At 43.9% G+C, this 10,530-nt stretch overlaps 2 protein-coding genes across 3 annotated transcripts; both read right to left on the bottom strand.

Moving 5' to 3' along the window:
• Nucleotides 1-5,323, bottom strand: LOC116322157 (bucky ball-like). Its single transcript, XM_031742170.2, has 5 exons — nt 5,168-5,323; nt 4,829-5,086; nt 995-3,094; nt 827-919; nt 1-179 (listed from the first exon to the last, which is right to left on the bottom strand). Exons 2-5 carry the CDS (start codon nt 5,082-5,084, stop codon nt 151-153), a joined length of 2,478 nt encoding a protein of 825 aa, XP_031598030.1. The 5' UTR covers nt 5,085-5,086; nt 5,168-5,323; the 3' UTR covers nt 1-150.
• Nucleotides 5,324-7,317: 1,994 nt separating this feature from the next.
• Nucleotides 7,318-10,465, bottom strand: LOC116322156 (bucky ball-like). Of its 2 annotated transcripts, none has more exons than XM_039617050.1 (7): nt 10,229-10,465; nt 9,973-10,125; nt 8,424-9,878; nt 8,282-8,338; nt 7,878-7,964; nt 7,713-7,786; nt 7,318-7,552 (listed from the first exon to the last, which is right to left on the bottom strand). In XM_039617050.1, exons 1-6 carry the CDS (start codon nt 10,233-10,235, stop codon nt 7,755-7,757), a joined length of 1,791 nt encoding a protein of 596 aa, XP_039472984.1. In that variant the 5' UTR covers nt 10,236-10,465; the 3' UTR covers nt 7,318-7,552; nt 7,713-7,754. The 2 variants fall into 2 exon arrangements, with proteins under 2 accessions (XP_039472984.1, XP_031598029.1); XM_031742169.2 differs by having other exon boundaries at nt 7,717-7,786; nt 10,229-10,464.
• Between the last annotated feature and the right edge of the window lie 65 nt (nt 10,466-10,530).

Raw genomic sequence — 10,530 nt, forward strand, 5'->3', positions numbered from 1 at the left:
AAAACTTAATTCTGTGTTTATTCAACAGTAATAAATAGTGAATAATGTGATTATATACAGACAATTAAAGTGGGAAACATTTAAATTAAGTGTACATCAATTTCTAAAAAGTGCTTTTTCACTTTGTGAGATTTGTGCTAGTCGTGCAGATCAGCATCGTGTGTCTCTGGTACGAGTTCCTGCAAAAAAAAAAAAGGACACAAAGTTAACACTTCATTTGTTCATATTTGACCATCTTTCCTTTTCCTAAATAAGGAATAAATGATACTGTTTATATTTAAAGTTCTTATTTTGAGCACTTAAGACTGCTTTTGTAAACCAACACAAATATTCAGAATTAAGGGCTAATCAACTGTCAGACATCCCAGCAAAATAAGTGACCGTTACATCATCCTTGCCATTCATCTGAGCTGCAAAACTCCAAGAGGACATATGGACAAGAGATCCTTCATCTCCTGTTTTCCTGCCGATAACCCTGAAATCACCTGTGCACCATGCTGAAAGATGCCTCAATGCCTACAAAGCATCAGGTGGACAAAGGCTACAAGAGCAGCTATAGTAAAGGATGCACTTCTGTGGAGTGTTTTACCTTCAGGTTAACCGGCTTCGAACACAGCCGAACTCCATACTCCTCTTTAAGTGCACAAATTACTTCAGTTATTTAAGATGATCGTTCTGCCCTTTACAGTTTGTGTGTGTCAAACAAACACCCCACGACCGACATCTTGTCACACTGCAGCCTGTTCCCCGTTTTGAATTTAAAAATCAACCCTGAATGTAAAGGTATGTCAAATAAAACTGAAACATGGTAAAACATGAGGCAAACCTTGTGATTGTGGCTGTGATTTCTTGTGTCTGTTCAAGTGTTGTGATCTGGTTTCATTCTTGGAGCCATCTGTGTCACTGATCCATGATTTCTCTTTTGGAAGAAAACAGTTATTATAAATGTGGACCAGCATGTAAGGAGAGAGTTCTAGATAAATTGTGTGCTCACCAGTTTGCCACCTGTGCATCGGGTATCTCTGGTCCACATTCCTCCACCTGTCCTGAAGAGGCACAGCAGAGTTCTCATCCATTTCCTGGATGGCATTCCCGTGGGTGCAGTGGTGTAGCCTCTCCCAAGCAACAGGCTGATGCTGTAGCTCATTGCACACACAGTTCTTCTCCCTCAGCTTTGGATACATCGCTGCAGGACTCTTCTCCAGGTTCTGCTTACATGCCAGCGGCCTCTTAAGGTCTGCGAGCTTCCTGGGATCGTCACCCGGCCTCCACCTTTGACCTTTGCGACACGAGCTGTTTTCAGAGGATTCTCCCTCAGTGTCATGGCCCCGACGAGGACTGTGCAGATCAGGATTAGAATTTTTCCTCATCAGCCGCCTCTTTGTGTGAGATTTACACGCGTCACATGTCGGTAAGGGGGCGTCATTCCACTGCTGGAAGGGAAGCGCTTTTCTTTTTAAGCTGTGCCCGTCAAGTCCAGGGCTGGCAGACATACAGATTCTACGTTTTGTCAGACATCTGGAGCAGAGTCTTTCCCTCTTTGGCACACGAGTACTGAAAACGTTCTCATTGAAGCTTCTGCTGACGCAGCATTCATGGTCGGAAAGGCTTCTTCGATCCGCTTTGCCTTTGGGTTTGTACTTCTCCTTTGGCTTGCGAATATTTAGTTCTTTGTATTCGAGGTCTAGTTTTCGTCTTCGAGCAGAAACATCTAAACCCTGAGGTCGGGTCTGCTTCTTGGGAGCTTGTGGCAACTTGTTGCAGTAGTAGATATTCTCAAAATCAGCTAGCCAGTTAGTTGAGGGGAGGTAGGCGGGTAATGATTCGAAGGATGTGTCCTGAGAATCCTGGACACTGGTTTCTGTTCTGCATTGGCTTCGATCTGTCTCAAGAGGAGAGCTCTCCAACCGCTGCACATTGGATACAGCCGCCATCTCTGTGTACATTAGATTTGGTTTAGAAGGTTCTTCTGAAACAGGTTCATCCATCATAGGGCAGATATCAGCTTCAACCATCATTTCATCCCCTACATCCTGCTCAGTGGAGACTACTCCCAGGTCATCCTCTTCCAACTGAGGCATGTCAGTCATAGCTGTGCCATCTTCTGCAGGAGCCTCCTCTTCCAGCATCATGTCTGCAGAAGTCACCTCATTAGTAGTCAGCGTTTCCTCGAGAGACTCTGCAGGACCATTTTGGATCAACGACTCTGAGGAAGGAACCAAGGTGTCCTCCACTGACCAAACTGAAGACTCCATCTTCCTCAACTCATCCAGGTAGCTTGTATCAAACGGCAGGTGAACAACTTTGAGTTGGGGATTCTTAGTCATACTCTGCTCTCTCTCGCTCATCACCCCAGCTTCCCCACATTCTGCCTCTTGAGACCCCAAACTGGAAACGACAGGGACCATCTGGTTCCCGGATTCTTCTAGAGCAGGGATATTCTCGCCTGTGCTGGGTGTTCCAACTAACAGGATATCAGGACAAACCTGGAGTGCCTGCTCCGACTGGTCTGCAGGGAGGCAGAGTCCCTCGTCCTGCAGGACGCGACCCTGGAGAATGGAGCTACACTGGACCATGTCTTGGGAAAAACTATGGGATACTTCTGCGGTCTCGTGAGCGTGCAGCAGCTGGAGTCCCACAGGTGTGGTGCAGCATTCAATCCTCACCTCTTCAGTTTGAATCACAAAGCTGCCATTTGATGGCGTCCTAATGGTGGAGGAGGGCACCATGTCATTAGTCTCTGGAGAACTCTGCACAGTCAAGGCTGACGAGAGCACCCGACCGTTGGAGACACTGGTGCTGCTGCTACTAACTGGGAAGACACTGGATGACTCCATGTCTCTGGAATTTGGGGTGCTGGTGTTCTGTGTCACTGAGAGTGGCTCAGTTTGCACCTCAGAGCTGGTCATTTCTCTGGTTGGGGGGTTGTGTTGGTAGCGCAACCTGCGGGCATGATAGGCCATGGTCTGGTAATATTGGGGGTTAAGCATGCGCCTGTAGTCCATGAGATGAAGGTGGGTATGTGGGACAACAAAGCCAGGTGGCTCCATGTATGGATTAGGCTGATAGTGTGGCATCATTGGCATCCCAAAACCTGTAACAAGACACAAGAGGATGATGTGAATACCTCAGATTTTAATTAAAGGCCACCACTACAATGGTTTACTACTGCTCGTGGGGGCCAGTGAGTGCATGGCTACAACATAGAAACCACAGCTGCTGCTGTAGGTGTTAATAAAAATAATTTTTAAAAAAAACTACATTGCTTAAAATACAATACAAACAGAACTACAGCTGTGTAGGGCAATTTATAATGCATACCCTCCTAGTTTAGCATTTTGGCACTTAAATTTTAATGACAAGGCTTTGACTGTAGTAGTAAATACTGGGCTGCTGAACAAATGAGATTGCCTAGTGTCATCCTGTGTGGGACTGCACAGCATTTTACCCTCCTCGTCTCCCCATTCTGCATAAAAATGACCAATATACAGGTGAAGCCACACAAAGGAGAGTGCCAAAGAAATCATCCCATGTGTAAATCTCACAGCTGGCAAAACATTGTTACATTTTTTTAAGATATGATTCAAAAGAGACAGGTCTGACGCAGCCTTCCTGAAACCAAAGATTACCACCAGAAAAAAACTACAGCTCAAAGAGCTACGTTTAATCATCAGTGGGAAAGAAGGTCATTGCTGATTAAGACTGTTGCATAAATCAGACTTCAGACTCCTTTAATGCATATCTACTGAGCAGTTGGAGAAGTTTTCCAAATTAAATAAACTCAACACTTTCAGGTACAGCTGGTCAGCTGCTCGTTAATGCAAATATCTAATGAGCCAATAACAAGCTTCTGAGCAATGTTTAAACACCACAGTCTACCTGAATATTGTTGCTGACCATGTAGAAAAAGAAAAAAAACCTGCACACATCTTCTAATTGATGCTTCCAAAAGGATACCACCACATCAAAGCTCAAATCAACTCAAATTGCCTTCTTGAACATGGCATTGAGTTGCATGTACTTAAATGGCCTCCACATTCCCCAGATCCACATCCAACAGAACCTTTGGGATGCGATGGATCAGGAGATTCTTACCCTGGATGTGCAGCTGTACGATGCCATCATGTTAATGGGCTAAAATCTCTGAGGAGTGTTTCCAGCACTTTAATCTACACATTAGCTATTAATGCAGCACTATATTGTTTTTTTTTTAAGTGACTAAGTACTAGCAAGGTGTACTTAATGAGATGAGTGGATTAGCGATAAATCTAACGCCAGCTTGTGGGGTTGTGTCTTTTGGGGGGCGGGGCAGGGGGCAAGGCGTTCCCTTATAGTTGAGACAAAGGCTCATGTTGGCACTTGAGGGAAAGAAAAGTTCCAGGATTTAGCATTTGAAGATGTTTAAATGCACATTGTGAAAAATAAAGTCTAGACAGCTTGCCAAATACAAATTTCTGAACCCTAAAATATAATTACACACGTTTTGTGCAATAAGCAGTGTTATTTAATGAGGATTTTAAGCAGACAGCTACAGGATTAAGTAAGAAAACAATTTAGATACAGGGGATTAGATTTCACTCCTCTCAATTATTCTCTAACATTTAATTTTTAACTAATTTCACCATATTATATACATCATATCACTTAATTCCACCATATTCAGAAACAAGCAGAAAACCCATTTATTAAACAGGTTCTGAGAAACTGGCAGCATTTAGAAGACCTTCAGTTTCAGTCTTGAATAATGTTCAGCATCTACACAGGACCTTGAGTCCCAAAACTCCCATTAGTCACATTAAAAAGCACTAACAGTTTGAGTTAAGCTTACCTAAACCTGGGTAACCATAGTATGGATTGTAGGACACAGGCATGGGCATCGGTACAGGCCACTGCAGACTCTGCATGGGCATGTATGGCTGCGAGGGCTGTATGTAGAAGAAAGGTTTGTGTTGCTGCTCCTCAGCACGTGGAGCCCCTGGAGCCGGTTGTTGGGGCCCCTGGGATGGCTGAGCTGCATTCAGTGGGTTTGGACCTCGAGGGCCCAAACCGTGCGAATGTTGCATGGTAGACGTTGCTGCCTCCATATCTGAGCAAAGAGAAGAAAGTCAGAAGAATTACTTAATACCTCGTCATTGTTTTTGACAGAATAAAGGTGAATAGTACCTACATGCATAAAGGTTATCCACTAAGAAACCAATACAACTCCTCTGCGGGTTAAATAGGAAATCAAAAGTGTGCAGGGTGCGTGATTAAGGCCAGGCTGGCATGTTAGTGCCAGGTGACATTTGTCCAATTAAAGTTAAGCAATTTGCATTAAAAGCCAATGAGAAATGTTTGTTTCCAACAGATTCCCTCCCACTCTGCATCAGCTCACCTGTGAAAAAGGCAGATAATAGATCAGAGATGTGGAGAAAGTAAGACTGATGACTTCCACTGACTTACAGTGACCCAAAACAGGTGGCAGGGAGGTGAGAAGCTGATTGGCTCTAATGAAACAAAGCTGCTGCTTGTTGACGTGATCTACCTGATGAGAGAAGAATTGATAAAAGACACAAAGCAGCTCGTCTTGTCATTTTTAGCATCTTTGTTAAGCTCCTCCTTATTTGGAGCTGAGCAGAAGTAAAATGCAAAGCACACATCTACAAGCGCTGTGTGATATTCTTGTTTGACCCCTGAAGAGTCAATTATGAGTTTAGATGGGAGCTCATTAAGTAGCCTAGAGCAGTGTTTAAAGATGGCATTATCCATGAAGAATAAACTAACAGACCATTTTGTTGACTTTGCAGTGATTTTAAATCAGCACTGCTGCTGGAAGAGGCGTTCTACGAAGCCCAGAAGGCATTAAAGAAAAAATGTACCCCCTTTTTCTCACATGGGCATGTGGAGACTGAAAAGCTAACTGATAATTCACAGAAGCTGCTTTGTATTGTATTGAAAGGTTGTAAATGTTGACACCGACAGTAGTGTTTTTACACAGTCTTCAAAGGACCAACCAAGACGGGACAAATTCTAAATGCAGTTGATCGCTAAACAGTTGTAGGTTTTGCTGAAACTTTGAACATCTTGTATTGCACAAGATGAATAAAACCCCCAGCAGAGTCTGCTGATTTTAATTTAGATGTACAATATTATTTCCAGTTCACACTCCTGGCCTGGAGAACCCAATACAGCCAGGACCATCACCAAAAAACAGGGAGGCATTCCCGAGGTCACCAGGCTGCACACACTCCAGCTCTCAGCTCTGCATCAATGCCACAGCTACATTCAAATAATTGTTTTTTTTTTTTTTATGAAAGCTTCTGAGTGAAATATGTCTGTGCAGCCATAATGAGAATAAACTCAAGGACAGAGAGCAAAGGGGAACCATCATTTTCTTAAGTCCTTGACTCCTCTTCCCACCACAGGTGCCAGCAGAAGAGGTGAAAAGGGGATACAAGGAAAAAGGAGTCAAAGCAACAGGTGCTTGGTATATTGTCTCATTTTAAAGTGACTTAAATGAAATGACATTTCACACACAGTTTTGGTTGTCTAGACCAAAATACTAAATTTTGCTCTACAATGGCTTGGTATCCACTTACGAGGACATTATACTGCCTCTGTTTTATCAAAATGGAAAACAAATATCCTCATATGTGGCTTTCATTTTTCTTAGAAACAAAAATCAGGTAAAAAAAAAAAAAAAAAAAAAACAGAAAACAGAAAAATCTGTTTATTCTTTGTTTTTACATTCATCGGGTCCCAGTAAGCCCAAATATCAAAGAGAAATTAAAAATGCATGCCGTGGAAGAACTCGGGTCTTAGGTTCAATAACAAACATGAACAGATGAGCTGCTTAAACGGTCCTCCGTCCACCAATGCTTGTATAATCCAGCTGTGTACCGTGTCTCCTTTATCCAGTGAAGGTAAAAACCACTTGCACAACTATACATCCTCCCAATGCTTTTAAGGAATACAGAAATTAATTTCAGGTTCACAGGCAGGACAGAGGAAACAAGGAGGTACAAACTAGTGAATGAGATTTCAGTGATTTCAAGGGTCTGCAAATACAATTTGACATTATTTAGATAATAACAGGTCAATATTAATAGTCTTCAGAACAATACTGAGAAAAATCCAACAATCTTTTGAAAAACCTCAGAAAGAGATTGAGGGGAGCAGAACATCAGCCTCGAACGGATTGGCTGATTGGAAAGTGAAAAGAATATTTTCCATACCAACATAATACAGCCAGCTTTGGTTAAACTTTGTGTTTTGTATGGAGGTAATTCGTTCCTACCTCTATTCACAATATTAAAAACAAAAGAGTCACCACAAAGATTAAATAATGACATTTTATTGGACTGGCCCCAAACAATGGCACACCACCGGGTGTTACAACCTCTGAAATCTGTTAATCATGAATAGTGCAAGACAGTGTCACTGAGGTTTACTTTTTTGATTTTTTTTACTTTTTTCACCAAACATAAATCGGCCTCCTGTGCAGTGCATTTCACCTAGTGCTCTAAATATCTCCAAACACATTATCCTTGAACATTTACACCCTTTGGGGGACCTGAGGGGGGGCAAAAAAAGAAACAAAATTAACACACTTTAATAAATCACATAACCAGTTGTCAGTCACTATAAATATATTAGACCCCCACAGCAGTACAGAGTACTGCAACTGGGTGAAAAAAATATCCCATCAAATGAAGCATTTTCCTGAATTTCACCTACAGATCCACAAACTTTGTTCAAAAGTCGGTCGAGGGACATTAACATCTCGGTTCCCCTCTCACTGTAGAGCCTGAATAAACAACAGGGTAGTTTCTGTCAAATATTCACACGGGAAATCCAAATAAAATAAATAACCACCTACTAAAGAAAAACACATTAACCTCTCTCCCAGTGTGGTGGCAGCTCGTCGTCATCACGGGCCTCATCTCTGGGCCTGTGGTACATCACTTTCCACTGAGCACTTGTTTCTTTTCAACCCATGCAAGCAGGAGACAACAGCGCGAGTGAAAGTTTAGTAAAACAACATGCACACAGTAGAAACGTATGAAAACTGAAACTGCACCACAGTAAAACCACACCTTATTTAGTCAATTAGACTAAAGAGTTTATGGTTTATTTGGTATTTGCATTTTTTTAAATTCTATTTTATTGTTTGGCTCTTCTTAAATCCTAAAATATGACAAACATTGCTCACATCATAAGAAAAACAAACTATGAAAACCTGAACCACTCAGCTGATGCTGGTGAGAATTTAAAACCAAGCAACAATAAAACTTCGGCACACCTTGTCTCCTCCTGGGAATCACATCGCCTTCAGTCAGATCTTCTCTGCAGAGCCTCTCTGTGAGAGATGGTTCAGAGTCACTATAATAAACAGAAACAATTTAAAAATATCACAGGAGAAGATGTTCTTGGCTCAGACTTACCTTGACATGTCCTACACTGCAGCTCACCACTGTCCATCTCTCCAGCCTCACCTTCACCCGGCTCTTGCTTGCAACCATCTCTCTCTTTGTCCTGCTCCACTGCATCCGCGGGCTCTTTGTACAGGCCTCTCTTATACCAAGACTTGGCTGCATGCCTTTGTGGTAAGGGGTGAGACTTCCTCGGTGAAGAATGCTTCCTCACAACCACCCTGATAGGCTGCTCGCACCCTCGTCCATATCTGCCCTCATCCTCCGAGTCTCCAGCTTCGTCCATGTACATCTTTGAGCTGTGAACTTTGCTCCTGCCCGTCCCTTTAGCGAGGCTCTTCCCACAACACGCGCACACATACCTCTTCGTACCTGGCCGCCACACTTCCTCTACATCTTCAGAAGCACGGGGGGATCCACCAATCACCTCGGTGAGCCGCCTTCCTGTGTACATGTGCTGGGGAAAGAGGTCCACGTCGTCCAGATCCGTGGAGAACATTTCATCTCTGGAGGAGAGCTCATCCAGAGACGGACTGAGGACGCTCATGCGCTCGTGTGTTGGTTGCATGGACAGGTAGTTGTAGTAGTAAGGAGCAGTCGGGGAGCAGAGGTGGCCAGGTCCAGCAGACCCAGGTGTTAAAACATCATCGAACGGCAGCTTGAGGATCCGGTAGCTCCGATCAGCTTTGGCTTCATCCAAAGACGCTGCTGGATGTTCCACCTTTGAGACGTGGTCACTGTTTTTAGGCTCCTTTACCGATGGCTGAATGGAGGAAAGGGCAAGTGAAACTGGAGTGGAGTTACGTGGCTCCTCAGCATCACATCTGGGAACACATTGATCAGTCACTGAGACATCTGACTGGATATCCATGACCTCTTCTTTCCCAAGATGGAGGAAGCCTTCATCTGCTGCTGACCGCTTGCCCTCAGGACACTCCTCATGGACAGAGGAGCTATCGAGGGGCAGTTCCTCTTCCAGTCTTCCTGCCCAACATCCCTGAGAGCTCAGGGTGTCTAAGATCATTTGGCTGGACTCATTGGCTGCAGTGGATTCGCCGAAGGTCACAGTAGGGGACTCTGAATGCAAGATGTGAGCCTGCTCTTCATTCTTCTTTTCTTCTTCTGAAGAAAACATTCCTGAGGACTGGGACGCAATTCCGGAGTCGAGTTCTCGTTCGGTGCCATGCAGTTCATTGGCTCGAATTTTATCCAGGCACTCTATGAGCTTGGTTATGGCGTCGCTGGGGTCAGTTTGGGCCTCCGAGCAGGCCGTTTCCCGACGGCCATGAGGCTGTGGATTGTAGTGATGCTGCTGCTGGCGAGGTACGTCGCCCCAGACAGGGCCGTGGAAGCGAGGCTCAAACATTCGCCTGTAATCCATTGGGTAAATTGGAGCATGTGGTAAAACAAAGCCAGGGTATTGCATGTACTGGTAAGGGTGCATGCAGGGGCGGCCAAAGTTAAAAGCTGGGTGGATGGTGAGAAGATAAAGGGAATGAATGGCAATGAAGCTGCACGCACCATCTGCAGGTTTAATGCAACAGTGGATGAGTTTACCTACCTCCAGGCAGACCAAAGTGACTGTATGGGTTGTTGAGCTGCCATTGTGGATAGAGGTAGTAGGGCTGAGATGGTGGCTGGACATAGAAAAAAGGTCTGGGATGGTGATTTCTCTGTTGTCCACTCCCAAATGATTGTGGCTGTTTGCTTGCATCTACAAAAATGTGTTTTAAGATCATTAACAAGTAAATAATCTATTATTAAATTAAAGGTTTCATCAGCATGACATGAGATGAGATATTTAAGGTTGCCTTTACCGTCCATTTTCTTTCTCCTTCGTGCTCAGCCTGTCAGAAATAAAACCTCCAGAGGGATTAAAACAGCCACATAAACATCCCCAAACTTCTGGAAATCAAACTCGTTCGTTTGTTTGCTTTCCCTTCTATAGTTAAAGTTCCTCTAAACAAACAAAGGTAAAGACGCTTCCCTCTCAGGTCCACAAGACGCGACCACAAACCAAAGCTGAAACATCTCCGTTAATCAGTCATATAGGAAACAGCTGAAGCTCCTGCAGGGCTGCCTGCTTCAAGTGCAAACGGAGAAATCAGCATCGCGACCT

Source organism: Oreochromis aureus, linkage group 9, assembly GCF_013358895.1.
Source record: "Oreochromis aureus strain Israel breed Guangdong linkage group 9, ZZ_aureus, whole genome shotgun sequence".
Lineage (NCBI taxonomy): Eukaryota > Metazoa > Chordata > Actinopteri > Cichliformes > Cichlidae > Oreochromis > Oreochromis aureus.